This window comes from Lagenorhynchus albirostris, chromosome 3, assembly GCF_949774975.1.
Source record: "Lagenorhynchus albirostris chromosome 3, mLagAlb1.1, whole genome shotgun sequence".
Classification (NCBI taxonomy): Eukaryota; Metazoa; Chordata; class Mammalia; order Artiodactyla; family Delphinidae; genus Lagenorhynchus; species Lagenorhynchus albirostris.
Window position 1 is genome coordinate 42,188,471 of NC_083097.1, and position 21,158 is coordinate 42,209,628.

At 39.0% G+C, this 21,158-nt stretch overlaps 1 protein-coding gene across 1 annotated transcript in view; it reads right to left on the minus strand.

The window, feature by feature from the left end:
* Positions 1 to 21,158, minus strand: part of CDC20B (cell division cycle 20B) — a 61,859-nt gene continuing 40,701 nt past the window's right edge. Inside the window, exons 7-12 of the mRNA XM_060146075.1 lie at positions 18,297 to 18,493; positions 17,121 to 17,215; positions 14,871 to 15,096; positions 6,329 to 6,454; positions 5,706 to 5,823; positions 1 to 101 (exon numbers count right to left, since the gene is read on the minus strand). Coding sequence (XP_060002058.1) covers positions 1 to 101; positions 5,706 to 5,823; positions 6,329 to 6,454; positions 14,871 to 15,096; positions 17,121 to 17,215; positions 18,297 to 18,493 — 863 coding nt within the window. The remainder of the gene's footprint in view (positions 102 to 5,705; positions 5,824 to 6,328; positions 6,455 to 14,870; positions 15,097 to 17,120; positions 17,216 to 18,296; positions 18,494 to 21,158) is intronic.

A 21,158-nucleotide genomic window follows, 5' to 3' on the forward strand; every position in this document is an offset into this window, starting at 1 on the left:
CTAGCAGCAACTCCACACACAGGCCGTGCCATCAGCTGCGGCAGAAAAAACCCGGGTCTGGTCTGGACTCAAAGCCAGGTGCAGCACTCTGCCTCGGTGGCCTGTGGGAAGAAGGACAGGCAGCTCACGTTCCACATGGCAAGGGCTGTTGCTGAGGACAGGGAAGCAACCTAAGCTGGGGCCAGGAATCCCATCCAGGATAAAGGGCTTCTCCAAACCCCTGCCACATTCAGGGCTGGCGCTCCCACTGCGCCTTTGCCATGGAAAACACCAGTCAGGGAGGGCTCTGGGTAACACCCTAAAGTGGCTAAGGTTTTGCTTCACTGTTGCCCTTCAGAGCTCTTCCCCCTTGTTTTGGTTCCCTAAGGCTGCTGTAATAAATTACCACAAACTGCACGGCTAAAGACAACGGAAATTTATTCTCTCACAGACCAGAAGTCCAAAATCAAGGATTTGGCAAGCAGGGGAGATTCTATTCCCCGCCTCTTCTACTTTCTGGCAGTCATTGGCCATCCCCAAATTGTAGCCACATCACTCTAATCGCTGCTTCTGTGGGCACATCATCTCTGACTCTGTGTGTCTGTTCTCCTCTGTGTGCCTCTTATAAGGACACTTGGCATTACATTTAGGGCCCATCTTGATAATCCAGAATGATCTCATCTCAAAATCTTCAACTTAATTACATCTGCAAAGACCCTTTCACCAAATAAAGTCACACTCACAGGTTTCTGGGATTTGACGTGGATAGCTTTGACATGGACCAGTTTTTAGCTCACCACACCCCTCATGCCTTATACCATTATTAGTTCTATCTTCTCTAACCCACCAACACCCAGGGATTACCATGGCCGTGCTCCTACCACACACTCTATCTCTCTTCTTATCCTTCCCTGAAAGTCATCCTTTTGGGATCTTGGTTTCAAGAAACTAATCAAGGGCTTCCCTGGTGGCGCAGTGGTTGAGAGTCCGCCTGCCGATGCAGGGGACGCGGGTTCGTGCCCCGGTCTGGGAGGATTCCACATGCGCGGAGCGGCTGGGCCCGTGAGCCATGGCCGCTGAGCCTGCGGGTCCGGAGCCTGTGCTCCGCAACAAGAGAGGCCACAATGGTGAGAGGCCCGCGTACCGCAAAAAAAAAAAAAAAGAAACTAATCAAATAAACTGATGCAGCTTAATGGAAAAGGACCCAAAAATCTGTCTCACAAAACATACATGAGTCTTTCATATGGAATTCTGAAGACAATACCCTCTTTCTATTATCTATCTGATCATTTCTCAAAGAACACTCTGTGGAACAATAGTTCTATACGAGGTTGATAGGTATTAAAAATGAAGAGTCTTTAATGTTCACATTAATTTGGAAGCTCCAAGTTAAGAAAATTATACAGGATTCCTTATTTCAAAACTGCTATATGCATTAGAAATATTTGGAAGAAGAGGCTATAATAGGCAGCATTTCTGAAACTTATTTCACCAGAGTCCTTTTGACTTGAACATCTCAAACTACTAGGGTTCCTTGGAAAATACTTTCCAAATCCATCCTAATCCAACAGTAACTTTCACGATCAAAAACTTCAGGCCAAAATCCACAAAGCTGACTCCGTGAAAAAAAGCTGGGACTGGGAAGATGAGAGGAAAAAAGAGGTTGGATATGTTTTTGACTGGGTAGGTATTTGGGGGCACAACTAAAATCAAATGAGGTGGGTGGCCACCCCCTCATAGGAGGAGTACTGCTTACAACTCAATTGAGAGCTGGAATTTCAGAAATAATCTTGTTCTCTGACACAAGATTCTCAACAGCCAGGAGTGCAGATACACTATCCCACTCCCAAAGGAGACATTTCTTAGATACTTGGGGCTTTTTCCATCTAAACACATAACTCCCAATGCTCTCCTTCATGCACACACACACGCACATACACATACACACGTGCAGAGACACACCACCAAGGAGACATGGGATTGGCCCTAGGCATGTTGGTGCATTAAAAATGTTTAAATTTATAGATATAATGCCATCTTCTTATTTTACAGATGAAGAAAAAATTTAAGAATATCGAGCAATTTGTTTAAGGTCACACAGCTGATTAATGGCAGAGCCAGAACTAGAATCCAATTCAATGCTTTAACTGTTTACCACGCTCCAAATCCAACGCAAAGAAGAATCTCTTTTTCTAATGAAGGCCAGTATCCATTAGTTTTTAAAAATTAAAATTTTTTTAATTTGAGCCATATAAATGAAAAGCAACTTAATTTAGTTAGGAAAATATAGATCATTATACCAATGCTTTAAAATTAAACCTATTCAATAAATATAATCAGTGATAAATACTCTTTCATTCTTTATTATGATGTGTTAAGATGAAGAGGAAGGAGGAAGAGAAAGTGGAAAAAGGAGTAACAGGGAAAAAATCCCAAATGTTTTGTAGAGCAGGCTTTGAAAAATATCTTGACTTAAAAAATGGAGAGCTGCTTCTAGAACTTGTTAGGAATATGGCATTTGGATGGAAACAAAAACATTCTTGAAATACATTTTTCACATTAGTGACAATCTTAGTTTACTAGATAGTGGGAAATGCCACCTTATCTCAGATGAAGGTCCTCTTTTAGGATTTCCATCTCCACGTGCCAAGAGTACTGTCACTGAAAGCATTCAGTTTGGTTTTCTTTATGCAGCTGCATCCATAAATGAAACCACATACTGACGTATGTGCAATGGACTGATGAAACCCAGTCAAAGGCCAGATCTCACTTATAGACTAAAAAGTTACCTACCGCTGTTTCAAACCTTGGAAATTACAACTCTCGGGGGGGTGGATAGGAGGGGGAATTATAAGGTATCTTTCTTCTGTAGTCAGGTGGGTGAGACCTCTTTAACTAAAATTTTCCCCCAGAGAATTATGACTGTGGGTAACAGGGTGAGACTTACTAAGGGCATGACCACAATCTAGAACAGCTTTTTTCCAGCTTTATGACCACAACTCATTGTCAAAACTACATTCTATGCAGTGACCCCACACATGGACATGCAAATGTACTGATAACTATGACAAAAGTTATTCACAAAATAATACCTACTTTTCCATTTTTCCATTCTATACCATTCTATTTCTTTTTTTTTTCAGTGCTGATCTTGACCCACAATGGAAACATTGACAGACAGTAAAAACACATAGAAGCTGAAGACCTCAGCAGCCCCATGCCATGTGGCAGTGCCCCCTGAAGCATGTTCACCAAGCAAGAACCCCAAGATGCTCCCATACAAAGATTTCCCAGATGAATCTGGGAAACAGAGAATGCTGTAACTCCTCTTGGAGATTCCCAAAACACATAACGTATCAAAGGCTTTGAGACATTCTTAGGAAAGAAAAACTGTTCTTGCTTAACCCAGAATTTCCAAATTTATCTGACCACATGATGTGTGTTTGTAAAACAATCTTCCTGCTAAACACTTTGGGGAAATCTCGTACACAGTAGAAACTACTGAGTTAGAGATGAAAATTAGTGTCTAAAAGTTCAAAATTAACTGCAACTTCTCCAGCCAAAAGCATTTTAAAGGAAGGAGAAAAGGTTAAATGTACCTTTGGATAGCTCTCTAATATCAATGAAAAAAAATTCACAAGTCATTAAAACTAGAAAAGTATAACTTATTAAGGACAGAGAAACAAAAACGCACTAAGTACATTCCTTATTCTAAGCATCAGCAAATGGTTCAAGTATCTATCAGTACTCCCACCTAGCTGATGGACCTATCTAGCTGCTGGAATTATAATTTTGTAAAGAACTGGGTTTTGAGGCTTGATTTTAAGTGTTTGTCTAAACTGAAAAGGTCTGGTGAATTGTGATTAAATATATGCAAAGGACCAACTCATGCTTCTCCTGCACTCTTGCTGGTACTGAAGTGGCTCTGTCAAGAGCTGCCTGTATTTTTTTTTTTAACGTCTTTATTGGAGTATAATTGCTTTACAATGACGCATTAGTTTCAGCTTTATAACAAAGTGAATCAGCTATACATATACATATATCCCCATATCTCCTCTCTCTTGCATCTCCTTGCCACCCTCCCTATCCTACCCCTCTAGGTGGTCACAAAGCACCGAGCTGATCTCCCTGTGCTATGCGGCTGCTTCCCACTAGCTATCTATTTTACATTTGGTAGTGTTTATATGTCCATACCACTCTCTCACTTTTTCCCAGCTTACCCTTCCCCCTCCCCATGTCCTCAAGTCCATTCTCTAGTAGGTCTGCGTCTTTATTCCCGACCTGTCCCTAGGTTCTTCAGAACCATTTTTTTTAAAGATTCCATATATATGTGTTAGCATATGGTATTTGTTTTTCTCTTTCTGACTTACTTCACTCTGTATGACAGACTCTAGGTCCATCCACCTCACTACAAATAACTCAATTTCATTTCTTCTTATGGCTGAGTAATACTCCATTGTGTATATGTGCCACATTTTCTTTATCCATTCAACTGTCAATGGACACTTAGGTTGCTTCCATCTCCTGGCTATTGTAAATAGAGCTGCAATGAACATTGTGGTACATGACTCTTTTTGAATTATGGTTTTCTCAGGGTATATGCCCAGTAGTGGGATTGCTGGGTTGTATGGTAGGTCTATTTTAATTTTTTAAGGAACCTACATACTGTCCTCCATAGTGTGCCTGTATTTTTATTCACCTAGTCACACAGTATAACAGCTGAAGGATATATACTCATTTTGAGGCTAACCTGAGCTCCAGCCAGCCTGACCGCAGAAGCAGGAAGTCTTTCTGTTAAGGGTGTTTTGTTGTGGCCAATAACATTCTCAGACTCTCCAAAGAGAGTCATGGTATTATCACTACCTAATATTGTATATATTTGGTTTTTGTCTGTCTGCTCCCACAAAAGTGTGAGCTCCATGAGGGCAAGGATATTGTCTGCCTGGTTCACCTGTGTATTCCCAGTGCCATAAAAAGTGCCTGGCACATAGTAGATGCTAAATAAATAAATGTTGAATAAATAACTTCCAGGGATGACCAGAAGACAAGTTGAGTGGCAAGAGGAAGAAGATAGAATATGTAATCAGAGGTCTACAAGAGACTGGATGCCAGTGCTCTGTTCCTTCATTAGCCAACACTTCTGTCTCCCTATTTCCCTAAGCCCCCTTTAACATTTCAGATTGCACCAAAGAGCATTTAAGGTTCTTGAGGACAAGGCCCGGGTCTTGTTCTCCATCATGGGGTCTTGCTCTCAAGAAGTAACCAGTAAACATTTACAGAACTACGCTGACAAAGAACAGCAGTCTGCCTTGAAAGGGCAGAGGCTCCCCAGAGTCTCACAGTCTGGAATGGTCTCCTCACATACAACAATGTCTCGCCCTTTTCATACTTCCTTATCTCCCACACATTTCAGCTCTGCTGGTTCTTCTGCAAAATAGGGTAAGATGAGTCATAATGCTAACTCCAGAGTTCGGAAACACATTTTGAAAACTGTCCACAATCATCACTGCATACACGAATGCAAGAAGACATGACAGTTATAAGTGACGAACAATCAAATTCAGAAACACTCACACCAGAGGTGTGGTGGGTGTAGGGCTTTTTCCTCTGATAAAATATATACTTCAAAGAACCAGAAGGAGAAAGTCTTCCATTCATGGATTTTTCCACCAGTAGCAGCTCACTTTGCAATAGGGACATGGAATTTTACTTACCTATTTACTTACCAAAAAACCCACGTGACCTGGCCAGAGCAGGACAGGACCACACAGTCACATCATTCTTAGGAGACCCTTGACCAGTTGCGATCTCCTTTGTCTTAGGTAGCCAGACTAGGGAACAAATCTGTAATAATGACCCCCAAAATATAGAATTACGGCAATTTCTGATTCACTGAATGCATTTTAAACTGATTCTAGGCAGTGTGCTCTGTCCACATCTATCCTCCAGTCCATACGTGGGGTTAGGTTATTAGAGGAATTATGTTAGCTCTAGGAAAGTTTATCCCAAGGCAACAAAAGACTAAATATACAAATAGGCTTAGGCACAATGAACCTATGAACTGAAGTGGGCTATGATCACTGTCCAGGAACAGTCAGACTACTCTCAAGTTTCTCAGTCAAAGCAGTGCTGAGAAAGAAGGGAAATGAAAAAGAAAGGACACACAAGTTAAATTAACTTTCAACTCACAGATGAAGAAGGTTTTACAAAAAGAAACTCTTAAGAACTGAAATTCCTGTAGACTTAGCAGGTAAAGAGAGGTGTGTTTGGGTCCTATGCTCTATCATAAGTTATTTTCACAAGATTCTGGAAGACCAGAATGAAGGTAAACTCCCTGAGAGACATTTACCTGTGAGTTTGTGCTTGGGGTCTGGATGCTCTGCTCAGTATTGATGTCCAGGATGTGTAAGTGTCCATCCTTCATTCCTCCTCCAACAGCGAGGATTTCAGACTGCCAGGGACACCAATCCATGGCCTTTAAAGTTCCAAATAATTACACAGGCAGGTCAGCTTTGGAGAAGGTGAAATCATGAATGAGCTGCACGCATATAAGCAGAAGCTCCAGAGCTCTGTCCCTGTGGCAGATTTCCAGGACCTCTGATCCAAAGGCAAGAGCTACTTTACTCTCCAGAGATTACTTCTCAGGGACTAGAAATCACATATTGGTGCCTTCTTCAAATTTAGATAACAATTGCAAATATTTTAAACATAGAAAAACCACACAATAATATGTTTGAAAAACTTCATTCAACACATCCTCTGGGGCAAAAATCTGCTGCTGGAAGAGTTGACATGTGCCCCTAGCATCTGGTTATAAAATACAGTCTTCCTCTGGTTTGTCTACCTGTGTCCTTAGGTTCTAGGTCAGAGAGGGAATAGAAAAGAATGGAGAGCTATACATGCTTGTTCACAACACAAGAAAATCTGATGTATTTCAAATCTTAATACATTTTAGAAAATAAAATTGCCTTTTCTTTAGTTATAAATTGTTATTGTTAATTCTGAAAAACAGAATTTAATATTATACATTTATACTGATAATTGAAATGACTAATAACAGTAACTTTAAAAAACATTTTAACAAATATTTCAGTCATATTTATCTGTATATCCTTATCAATCATCCTGGCAACTATTCTCATTTTTACATATTATCTTCTATATGTAAAAGTATTTTATAAAGTACTAAGCATGATGTATATACTATTTTATTTTTCTGTTGTTTTCACTTATTATATGGCTTTCCATGTTTATTTTTCATAGTTATCATTTTTAGTAATCCCACAATATTCCATCACGTTATTATACTCTAATTAATGTTTGTTCTAATTCTGGACTCAGGTTGATTTTTTATCTTATTTTGGTTTGGTTTGCATTGGCTTGGGCTGAGTTTTTTGAAAAGAAGTGGATTTGGGGGGATTGTATTTTTGTTGTTTGTTTTTATAAAGAATACTTTAATAGGATTCAAGATGGTGGAGCAGAAGGATGTGCGCTCACTCCCTCTTGTGAGAGCACTGGAATCACAACTAACTGATGAACAATCATCGATAGGAAGACATTGGAACTCACCAAAAAGATACCCCACATCCAAAGACAAAGGAGAAACTACAATGAGATGGTACAAGGGGCGCAATCACAGTAAAATGAAATCCCATAGCTGCTGGGGGGGTGACTCACAAACTGCAGAACACTTATACCACAGAAGTCAACCCACTGGAGTGAAGGTTCTGAGCCCCAGGTCAGGCTTCCTAACCTGCGGGTCTGGCAATGGGAGGAGGAATTCCTAGAGAATCAGACTTTGAAGGCTAGTGGGATTTGATTGCAGGACTTTGACAGGACTGGGGGACACAGAGACTCCACTCTTGGAGGGCACACACTAAGTAGTGTGCGCATCGGGACCCAGGGGAAGGAGCAGTGACCCCATAGGAGATTGAACCAGACCTACCTGCTAGTGTTGGAGGGTCTCCTGTAGAGGCAGGGGGTGGCTGTGGCTCACCACAGGGACAAGGACAGTGGCAGCAGAAGTTCTGGGAAGTACTCCTTGGCATGAGCCCTCCCAGAGTTGGCCATTAGCCCCACCAAAGAGCCAGGTAGGCTCCAGTGTTGGGTTGCCTCAGGCCAAACAACCATCAGGGAGGGAACCCAGCCCCACCCATCAGCAGACAAGCGGATTAAAGTTTTACTGAGCTCTGCCCACCAGAGCAACACCCAGCTCTACCCACCACCAGTCCCTCCCATCAGGAAGCTTGCACAAGCCTCTTAGATAGCCTCATCCATCAGAGGGCAGACAGCAGAAGCAAGAAAAGCTACAATTCTGCAGCCTGTGGAACAAAACCAAATTCACAGAAAGATAGACAAAATGAAAAAGCAGAGGATTATGTACCAGATGAAGGAACAAGATAAAACCCCAGAAAAACAACAAAATGAAGTAGAGATAGGCAACCAGAAAAAATTTTTCAGAATAATGATAGTGAAGATGATCCAGGACCTTGGAAAAAGAATGGAGGCAAAGATCGAGAAGATTCAAGAAATGTTTAACAAAGACCCAGAATTATTAAGGAACAAACACCTATAAGAATTAAGGAACAAACAAACAGAGAAGAACAATACAATAACTGAAATGAAAAATACACTACAAGGAATCAATAGCAGAATAACTGAGACAGAAGAACCTATAAGTGACCTGGAAGACAGAATGGTGGAATTCACTGCTGTGGAACAGGATACAGAGAAAAGAATGAAAAGAAATGAAGACAGCTTAAGAGACCTCTGGGACAAAATTAAACAACATTTGCATTATAGGGGTCCAAGAAGGAGAAGAGAGAGAGAAAGACCCGAGAAAATATTTGAAGAGATTATAGTCGAAAATTCCCTAACATGGGAAAGGAAATAGCCACCCAAGTCCAGGAAGCACAGAGAGCCCCAGGCAGCACAAACCCAAGGGGAAACATGCTGAGACACAGAGTAATCAAACTGACAAAAATTAAAGACAAAGAAAAATTATTGAAAGCAACAAGGGAAAAACGACAAATAACATACAAGGGAACTCCCATAAGGTTAACAGCTGATTTCTCAGCAGAAACTCTACAAGCCAGAAGGGAGTGGCACATGGCACAATATATTTAAAGTGATGAAAGGGAATAACCTACAGCCAAGATTACTCTACCCATCAAGGATCTCATTCATATTCAACGGAGAAATCAGAAGCTTTATGAACAAGCAAAAGCTAAGAGAATTCAGCACACCAAACCAGCTCGACAACAAATGCTAAAGGAACTTCTCTAAGTGGGAAACACAAGAGAAGAAAAGGACCTACAAAAACAGACACATAACAATTAAGAAAATTGTAACAGGAACATACATATTGATAATTACCTTAAACATGAATGGATTAAATGCTCCAACCAAAAGACACAGCCTTGCTGAATGGATACAAAAACAACACCCATATATATACTGTCTACAAGAGACCCACTTCAGACCTAGGGACACATACAGACTGAAAGTGAGGGGATGGAAGAAGATATTCCAGGCAAATGGAAATCAAAAGAAACCTGGAGTAGCAATACTCATATCAGATAAAATAGACGTTAAAATAAAGAATGTTACAAGAGAAAAGGAAGGACACTACATAATGATCAAGGGATCAATCCAAGAAGAAGATATAACAATTGTAAATATATATGCACCCAACAGAGGTGCACCTCAATACATAAGGCAACTGCTAACATCTATAAAAGAGGAAATCGACAGTAACACAATAATTGTGGGGGACTTTAACACCTCACTTACACCAATGGACAGATTACCCACACAGAAAATTAATAAGGAAACACAAGCTTTAAATGACATAATAGACCAGATAGATTTAATTGATATTTATAGGACATTCCATCCAAAAAGAGCAGATTACACTTTCTTCTCAAGTGCACATGGAACATTCTCCAGGATAGATCACATCTTGGTTCACAAATCAAGCCTCAGTAAATTTAAGAAAATTGAAATCATATCAAGCATCTTTTCCAACCACAATGCTATGAGATTAGAAATCAATTCAGGGAAAAAAACATAAAAAACACAAACACATGGAGGCTAAACAATACATTACTAAATAAGCAAGAGATCACTGAATAACAAAGAGGAAATCAAAATATACCTAGAGAAAAATTACAACGAAAATACAACAATCCAAAACCTATGGGACGCAGCAAAAACTGTTCTAAGAGGGAAGTTTATAGCAATACAAGCACACCTCAAGAAACAAGAAAAATCTCAAATAAACAATCTAACCTTACACCTAAAGGAACTAGAGAAAGAAGAACAAACAAAACCCAAAGTTAGTAGAAGGAAAGAAATCATAAAGATCAGAGCAGAAATAAATGAAAGAAAACAATAGCAAAGATCAATAAAACTAAAAGCTGGTTCTTTGAGAAGATAAACAAAATTGAGAAACCTTTAGCCAGACTCATCACGAAAAAGACGGAGAGGACTCAAATCAAAAAAATTAGAAATGAAAAAGGAGAAGTTACAATGGACACCGCAGAAATACAGAGCATCCTAAGAGACTACTACAAGCAACACTATGCCAATAAAAAGGACAACCTGGAAGAAATGGACAAATTCTTAGAAAGGTATATCCCTCCAAGACTGAACCAGGAAGAAACAGAAAATATGAACAGACCAATCACAAGTAATGAAATTGATTTAAAATCTTCCAACAAACGAAAGTCCAGGACCAGATGGCTTCACAGGCGAATTCCATCAAACATTTAGAGAAGAACTAATACCCATCCTTCTCAAACTCTTCCAAAAAATTGCAGAGAAAGGAACACTCCCAAACTCATTCTATGAGGCCACCATCACCCTGATACCAAAACCAGACAAAAATACTACAAAAAAAGAAAATTACAGACCAATATCACTGATGAATATAGATTCAAAAATCCTCAATAAAATACAAGCAAACAGAATCCAACAAGACATTAAAAGGATCATACACCATGATCAAGTGGGATTTATCCCAGGGATACAAGCATTCTTCAATGCACACAAATAAATCAATGTGGTACACCATATTAACAAATTGAAGAATAAAAACCATATGCTCATCCCAATAGATGCATAAAAAGCTTTTGACAAAATTCAACACCCATTTATGATAAAAAACTCTCCAGAAACCGGGCACAGAGGGAACCTACCTCAACATAATAAAGGCCATATATAACAAACCTACAACAAACATCATTCTCAATGGTGAAAAACTGAAAGCATTTCCTCTAAGACCAGGAACAAGACAAAGTTGTCCACTCTTGCCACTATTATTCAACGTAGTTTTGGAAGTCCTAGCCATGGTAATCAGAGAAGAAAAAGAAATAAAAGGAATACAAATCAGAAAAGAAGAAGTAAAGCTGTCACTCTTTGCAGGTGACATGATACTATACATAGAGAATCCTAAAGATGCCACCAGGAAACTACTACAGCTAATCAATGAATTTGGTAAAGTAGCAGGATACAAACTTAATGCACAGAAATCTCTTGCATTCCTATACACTAATGATGAAATATCTAAAAGAGAAATTAAGGAAACACTCCCATTTACCATTGCAACAAAAAGAATAAAATAACTAGGAATAAATGTACATAAGGAGACAAAAGACCTGTATGCAGAAAACTATAAGACACTGATGAAAGAAATTAAAGATGATACAAACAGATGGAGAGATATACCATGTTCTTGGATTGGAAGAATCAATATTGTGAAAATGACTATATTACCCAAAGCAATCTACAGATTCAGTGCAATCCCTATGAAATTACCAGTGGTATTTTTTACAGAACTAGAAGAAAAAAATCTTAAAATTTGTATGGAAAAAAAAAAAATTTGTATTGAGGCACAAAAGACCCCGAATTGCCAAAGCAGTCTTGAGGGAAAAAAATGGAGCTGGAGGAATCAGACTCCCTCACTTCAGACTATACTACAAAGCTACAGTAATGAAGACAATATGGTACTGACACAAAAACAGATATATAGGTAAATGGAACAGGATAGAAAGTCCAGAGATAAACCCACGCACCTATGGTCAACTAAGCTATGACAAAGTTGGCAAGGATATACAATGGAGAAAAGACAGCCTCTTCAATAAGTGGTGCTGGGAAAACTGGACAGCCACATGTAAAGGAATGAAATTAGAACACTCCCTAACACCATACACAAAAATAAAATCAAAATGGATTAGAGGCCTAAATGTAAGACCGGACACTATAAAACTCTTAAAGGAAAACATAGGAAGAACACTCTTTGACATAAATTACAGAAAGATCTTTTCTGATCCATGTCCTAGAGTAATGGAAATTAAAACAAAAATAAACAAATGGGACCTAATGAAACTTAAAAGCTTTTGCAAATCAAAGGAAACTACAAACAAGATGAAAAGACAGCCCTCAGAATGGGAGAAAATATTTGCAAACAAATCAATGGACAAAGGATTAACCTCCAAAATATATAAACTGCTCATGCAGCTCAATATTAAAAAAACAAACAATCCAATCCCAAAATGGGCAGAAGATCTAAATAGACATTTCTCCAAAGAAGACATACAGATGGCCAAGAAGCACATGAAAAGCTGCTCAACATCACTAATTATTAGAGAAATGTAAATCAAAACTACGATGAGGTATCACCTCACACCAGTCAGAATAGCCATCATCAGAAAATCTACAGACAACAAATGCTGGAGAGGGTGTGGAGGAAAGAGAACCCTCTTGGACTGTTGGTGGAAATGTAAATTGATACAGCCACTATGGAGAACAGTATGGACGTTCCTTAAAAAAACTAAAAATAGAAGTACCATATGACCCAGCAATCCCACTCCTGGGCATATACCCAGAGAAAACCATAATTCTAAAAGACACATGCACCCCAATGTTCATTGCAGCACTATTTACAATAACCAGGTCATGGAAGCAACCTAAATGCCCATCAACAGAGGAATGGATAAAGAAGATGTGGTACATATATAGAATGGAATATTACTCAGCCATAAAAAGGAACGAAACTGGGTCATTTGTGGAGACGTGGATGGATCTAGAGACTGTATACAGAGTGAAGTAAGTCAGAAAGAGAAAAACAAATATCATATATTAACACATTTATGTGGAACCTAGAAAAATGGTACAGATGAACTGGTTTGCAGGGCAGAAATAGAGACACAGATGTAGAGAACAAACGTAAGGACACCAAGGGGGGAAATTGGGGGTGGGGGGGTGTCATGAATTGGGAGATTAGGATTGACATGTATACACTGATGTGTATAAAATTGATGACTAATAAGAAACTGCTGTATAAAAAATAAATAAAATTTAAAAATTTAAAAAAAGAATACTATAATAAATACATTCTGGCATATGTCTTTTGTTTCTCATATATTATTTTTTTAGGTAAATTCCAAGCTTCAGAAGTGCTGATATAGGTTTCAAATAGTTGTAACTTTTTATAACACCAGCATCAAATGAGTACATTAATCTCATCCTGAGTTTAAGCTTAATTGGAGTTAAAAATTAATCTCCCAACCCACATACCCTTTACCAACATCCTCCATCAATATGTGGAATCTCATTCTACTCCCTTTGAATCTGGGAGGGCTGTGATTGGCTTACAAACAACAGAATGCACCAACAGTGTCACTGCGTCACTTGTGGAATTAGTTATAAAAGGTGATGCCGCTTTCACCTTGTTCTCTGAAGCACTGGCCCTGTTGCCCTGAGCCACAAAGTCCAACTCTCTTAAGACTGCCATGTTGTGAGGAAGCCCAAAGTGACCCAATGTGGAGAAGCTCTGAGACCACATGAAGAGGGAAGGATGACTAGCCAGCCAACAGCTGCGCCAGCTCCCAGCACTTTTAGCTTCAGTCACTGTCTGACTACAACCCCATGAGAGACCCTGAGCCAGAACTGCTGAGAAGAGCCCTTCCCAAAGTCTGACCCCCAGAAACCATAAGAGATAATAAAATAATCGTTGTGTTAAGCCACTAGGTTTTAGGGTAATTTGTTACATAACAATAGATAACCAGAATAAATACCATAAATAGAAAACGTAAACAGTGAAATATGGTTGTAGTTCATATAAGAAAGACAGTGAAGAACTCTAATCAGTCAACCTACCTTCAAAGTAAAGACCTTGACCTTGTATTGTGAATAAATGTACAATTTAATTTTCAGTTGAAATAAAATATTTGCAATATATATGTATCATATCTTATGGTTACCTAGCTTAGTAGTCTTTTTTAAATAACCATTCAGCTACACCCCTGACTGGGCTGGATAAGAGGGCTATTTCAGTAAACACAAAATTTTGCATACAATTTGAAAAGGCTGAGAAATTCTCCTGAGCCCATGGATCCCAGTTTCATCATAGAATATTTTTATGTTTTTTAGAGAGTATCTTTGTGTTTATTAGCAATCATTTTCTTCAATACCCTACTTCCAGTTAGCTTTTACTATAAACACGCTGTTTTGGCAAAACTAGAATCTCCATCATGAGAGAAATCACACAGACGTCAACCTCTGAGTCTGCTGCTGCTCCTGCTATACTAGTTGGCTAGTAGGTGGTGAGTGTGAAAGTATTTACACTAGTGACTGTTCTTATGATTCCCCAGGTAGTAGCTGCCACAAGGTTTGGCTTGCCCAGGTCTCCAGAAACTCTTAGTTCAATTCAATGTATTTCTGATAAGACATCGAAGAATGTAAGCAGCTCTTTCCAGGTAACAGCTCTCTGCAGATCTTTTGTCTTGTCACTTCAGCAAAACTATATGTTAACTAACTTTACACCAGATGCCCCATGCTTAACTAACCTCCAGCGCAAGCACACCTTTCAAAACTGTTGGATTTATTACCTTGACTGCTGTAGGTTGGGGTATGACGTTTAGCGGGTGACCTTGTGCATTCACACCTGGATCATGGGGCCATATAGTCAGCAGTCCGTCACTACAGCCACTGGAAAGCAGCCTGCCACCCGGCGACCACTTCAGGGCACACACAGCTTGCTTGTGGTGAAGAATTCCAACATGGTGCTGGGCTACCCGAACATCGTGATGATAAACACGGCCCAGTCTCGACCCACTGCCCAGAGGTAAAGGGGCAGGTTTAGGACAGAAAACTTGAGCCCTAATGCTGCATAAGCATTATGCAGAAAGTATTGTTCAAACTCCTGAAAGACCCCTTAGGACAGATTCAAAACATAGACATTTCTTGAGTTAATAAGGATGGAGTATTCTGCCTGGGTGATTCTTCCCACAAGTGAAATAGATGTGCTTGGCAGAGTTTCAAAACTGGATATTTAAAAGATATATTTTGAAAGATAACTCTAATGGCTTTAATATGATGCTTTAAAGTTAATGGCTTTAACTTTAATGGCTTTAATGCAGGCATGGAAAAAATAAATTTAGAAGATTATCATATTTTCCCAGATAGTAGTTTATGTACTGAACCCAGGAAATATTACTTTTCTGGAATTCAGAATATTTCATATTATCTTAATGAAATGGCATATGTGTATGATATATGTGTTAGACATAAAAATGTATTATTTCCTTTTTCTATTAATCTACAGATCTACTATTAGTTTGCTCATGCTACTAATATCTAAAAAGAATATAAAACTATCTGAATGTCACAGCAAACTGCAATATGATTCAAAATCACTGGATAATGTCTCCACTCTCAGTGATTCGGATCCAAATGATGATAAGGGTCCTGTCTCACAAAGATAATGAACTCTTTCTGGACTAGTTTTCTCCAAGGAGAAAGTAAATAACTGCCTACAATTATTTCTGAAGTTTCTCAAAGCACAGTATCAGATTTTTAAAAACAACTTAGGCACAGCCCAGATAGCATTTTGATGAACAGTATGGACTCTGTGGCCAGACCACCTGGTTCGAAGCCTGACTCTTCCCCTTACGTTAACCATGTGACCTCAGGCTGGTGTCTCAGTCTACTCCTCAGAAGAAGAGGGTGGGGGGATATAAACCACTTTATAATGTCATTGCAGGGATTAAAACGTGATTACACACCTAAAGAGTTAGCACATTGCCTGGCACAGAGTATTCTAAAATGTTAGCTGCTATGATTATAAGAAAGTGTTTGTTCATGTTCCTCATGGATAATGAAACTAAACTTAAGCAATGTAAATAGATTGTAAAAGGAACTCGAGTATAGAATTGACCAGAGTACAACAACTTCACAGGGTAAATATTTAGGTCTATATAAGAGCAATTTGCTTAAGTAGTTTTAAGTCTGGCCTATAATCACAAGGTATTAAAATACCAAATTTACATCTGTGCTACTTAAAGAAATTGTAAAAGGCTTCAAATTTTATTTAAATTTAAATCTACTTTAAGAAATACAGTATGAAGATGAATGACTGTTATTAAATACGTATTTAGACCAATTATGTAGGCTCACAGGGACAAGTCGCTTAACGTTCCTGGTCAAAAAGAAGCAGTTAGATGACTAAATCAGTAGTTCTCAAAAGTGATAAAGTGTCAGCATCACTTGGGAAATTAGAAATGCATATTATCAGCACACCTCAGACCTACTGAATCAGAAATTCCCAGAGTGAGAGCAGCAATCTGGGTTTTGAGGAGCCCTCCAGGGATTCTGACACACTCTCAAGTCTGAGAATCACTGAACTGGTTAATCTATGAGGTTCCTTCCAGCTCTAACCTCTGTGGGTCTGTGAATTGGAAATGTGCCCCCCAGAAAGCTTAACATATTCCAAATTAGTGATACTGATATCAATAAATACCCATTTCAAAAAAATATCCCTCTAGTAGGTATTACTTGGTACAGAGAAACTTTTTGCTTAAACAGAGTTTTACATTTTATCTGAACAATCTAATGAATCCTGAACGTCACATCTCAGTATGAGTACATGCTTTAGGCACAGAGCCACCATGGTACACGCGGCCACTGGACTGCTTATAGCACCAGGTCTGAATACCTGACAGGTAGAATCATAACTGTTACTAATCATGTCTGCTTTGTTTTACTTTGGTTTTGGTTTTAAATATTGCAGTTCTGTTCACTCAGCACCCATAGTCAATTGGTGATGCAAATATAATTGGTTCCAGTAAGACACTACTCACCTGCTAAGGATGTAGTTATTCCAGCTTAGAGCCCCAACTACTGACAAATGACCAAGCATATTTCTCTGTCGCTTTTTAGTGACCACATCCCATAACTGAAAAATATGAACAAGCATGGTTATGTAGCATTTTCACAACCCACGGTCTTCTCAAAGGCCTGATAGCCAACTAGTGTTGATATAGCCAGTCCTTATGCTAAGTGAAAGTTCAGCACCTCTAACCCTAGTCAGCAGTTTTCAATGCTGTCTGCATATTAGGATCATTGAGGGAGCAGGCTATGGGTGCTAGCCATTCTGATTTAATGGTGGGAGTAAGAGCCTGGGGATATGGCATTTATTTTAAAGTTCTCCAGGTGAAGTCAATGGGCTGCAAAGGGTTGAGAATCACTATGACACTTCTAGTTCCTTCAAACTGTGGGAATTCCAAACCTGGAAATTCACCTATAGTTATCAATAAATAAAATTTGAGTGCCTAGACACTTTGTAAAGTCAGGAATTCTATTTCCTGCTAAGAGACTCCTTTTCTGCCAGCTATCAATGATATTCTGACCCATATTAGGAATGAGAACTTTGGCATAAGAAGAAATCATGACATAACCCTCATAGTATCCAGTATCATTACAGAGATGAGAAAACAGTAGAGCCATCTGTGGCCCTCCAAAGTCATTGAACACCTGAGCGATACTGTTTACACTATTGCTAACAAACAACAATAACAATAACGGTACATGAGAAATTAGATAGATTGATGGAAACTTGGTAAGCTCCCATTTCAGAGAGCGTATTAGAAAAAAAATTCACTCATTTTAAGTAACTCTACTCCTGATCATGGCTTAAGGTGAGAAAGGAAGACTGGAAGGTTGTTTTCTTCTCTCCAAAGTCCTAAAACTGGGGATCTCCTAAGTCCAACTTTAGTCCGAGAGAAAGAACGGAGGGGGAAAAAGGAAATGTGACAGAAAGAAAGCTTGTGTGAAAAAACTAAGCAGAGTACCCCTACATCCTCATTAAACACCATTCAGAAAAGACCCAAAATGGTATATCCTCTTACTCCTCATAGCTTCAAGTACCACATCTACTATAGTTTCTTTATTTTATAATAAGCTGTTATTAAAAGTCAATCTCAGTTATCTAGCAACTATACAGAACACATTATGAGAAAGAAAAAGCTGACCAGTACTTGCACTTCTCCCTCGCTGGTGCCAACTGCCAGGCAGGTTCCCTCTTTTGTCCAGGACACAGAAGATATATAGTTACAAGTGACACTTAAGTCTATATTTTCAATCCTATTGTGATTATCCCCATTCCAGATGTATACAGAAGATCCAAGGGCTATAGCAACAAGATTATGCAAGTTCCAGTCTAGGATATTCAGATCTATAAGAAAAGCATTTCAAATTAGGGTGATTATACAGCCAAATAAAAATATTTTCAAATAACTTTATTTATAGGTAGAGGAGAAAGATTGATAACTTCCCTATGGTCGGCTGGAAAACAGAATCATGGATCCAAGTAGACCATGAGAAGTTCAAAAATGAAAGTTGGAATAGAATCTTGTATCAAGATACACAGTGTAGGGCTTCCCTGGTGGCGCAGTGGTTGAGAGTCTGCCTGCCAATGCAGGGGACACGGGTTCGTGCTCCGGTCTGGGAAGATCCCACATGCCGCGGAGCGGCTGGGCCAGTGAGCCATGGCCGCTGAGCCTGCGTGTCCGGAGCCTGTGCTCCGCAACGGGAGAGGCCACAACAGTGAGAGGCCCGTGTACCACAAAAAAAAAAAAAAAAAAAGATACACAGTGTAATAAGCAATAACACTTACCATTTATGCTCTTATATACTTACTTAGAGGCATTTAGAAAACTTGGCAGTTTCATCTACCATTATAAATATAAATGGATTTCATCTAACAGATCATTAAAATTTAAAAGCATGTAATTCTTATGGAGACATCCTCAGACCTAGAATATACATATGGGAGATGACACCATCATTGCTAATCAAAAGGCAACCCAATTACAGTATATCTAGAAGAGGTGATCTCTGGCTTATTTATTATATCTAGAAGTTCTTAGTAGTATTCTCTATCTTACTCTATAAAAATCATATGATTGCTCAGAGAAACCATATTTGTATGACCACATACTAAACTGTACCCTATCTTATTTCTTATAAGACAGAAACTCCTATCCTGATTGACACATATCAGTACAAAACTATGAAGCACACCAGTTTCACTAGAGCAGTCTAATCCCCTATAACTCATCCTTCCCACTGATGCAAACTACAAACTCTGAACAAAATTCAAAAAACAAATACCTGAGAACTCTGGAAAATCAGCAAAAGCAGGTAAACCATGTAAGGGAGTGAAAACTTGGAGAAGCAACCTGCCCAGGGGTGAGTTTTCCATTTTTTTCTTCACACAGCTTTACCCTGAGGGTGGGCCCCAATCATGGAGTAACACCAGCAGCTCAGACTCTGACAGAAAGCCCACCATGTCGCTAGTCAAAGAAACCAGAGAAAGGAGGCTGAAATGGCCAAAGTGTGAGGAGAAAGCCTGGGAGGGATGGGAGGGGAGCCACAGAAAGGCATCCTCTAATTGTGAGTGTATAAACCCACACACATCTCAGCCTAACCCCAAATCTTGTAAGTGCAGGGAAAGCTCAAATTATCCAATCTAAAGAACATGGAGGAAATGTAAAATAGATAGCTAGTGGGAAGCAGTCGCATAGCACAGGGAGATCAGCTCGGTGCTTTGTGACCAGCTAGAAGGGTGGGATAGGGAGGGTGGGAGGGAGGGAGATGCAAGAGGGAAGAAATATGGGGATATATGTATATGTATAACTGATTCACTTTGTTATAAAGCAGAAACTAACACACCATTGTAAAGCAGTTATACTCCAATAAAAACATTTAAAAAATAAATTAATTAAATAAAATAAAGAATATGAAGGGAAAAAAATGTTAAAGAAATGGACAGAACCTCAGGGATTTGTGGGATAATATCCACAGATCTAACATATGTGTAATTGGAGTCAGGTCTTGGAAGCAAGAGAGCAAGGTTTCAAAGGAGTTCTCACCAGAAACCATAGAGGCCAGAAGTCAGTGGAACATCTTTAAAGTGCTGAAAAAATACATCTGACAACCCGGAATTCTACATCAAGCAAAAATATCATGATAAGGGTAAGAGAAGTCTTTACCAACAGACCTGATCTGCAAGAAATACTAACAGAAGTTTTGACTGAAAGGAAATTATATAAGAGGGAAATTTGGATCTTCAGGAATGAAGGAGAATGTTGTAATTGGTAAATATTTGGGTAAATATAAAGGACAATTTTTTCTCTCTTAAAATATTTAAAACACAAATACGTATGGCTTTTTAAAGTAAAACTTAACGATGGTGGAGTTTTCAATGCATGTAGATTTAAAACATAGACAAATAAAGTAACTCTCCCAAAAAAGTTGGGGGCTGGGGAGACACATATGACTGCAAGATTTTTACATATTGTGTGAAATATGCAATAGTAATTCTAAGTAGACTGAGAAAGTTTAGATTGCATTGCAATCCCTAGAGCTACAACTAAAAACATAATACAAGGAGATATAGCCAGAAAGCCAATAGATCAACTAAAATAGAATAGAAGTCAAAAAGAAAAGATGTCCAAGGAATGAGACGTGGTGCATTCCAAAATTTAGGAGGCAGAGAGATAGAAGAGGAAGAGAAACCAGCAAAAAAAAGACTAAGAAAGAGTGAACAGAAAGCTAGGAGGCAAACCAAGACAGTGCAATATCAAGCAGGAGGGAGTGACCAACTGTCTCCAATGTGGCTGATAGAGTTAAGTAAATGAGCTCCAAGAAGTGACTGCTGGATTTAGAAATGAAGAGTTTTGGGTGATGTTTGGAAGGGCAGTTTCAATGGAATGGTGAGATTTAAGAACTGACTAAAGCAGATTCAAAGACGATGGGGAGAGAAATAAGAAATTGTGAATATAGACATCTTTTGACAAGTTTTGCTGTCAAAGGGAGGAGACAAAAGGGGTTATGGC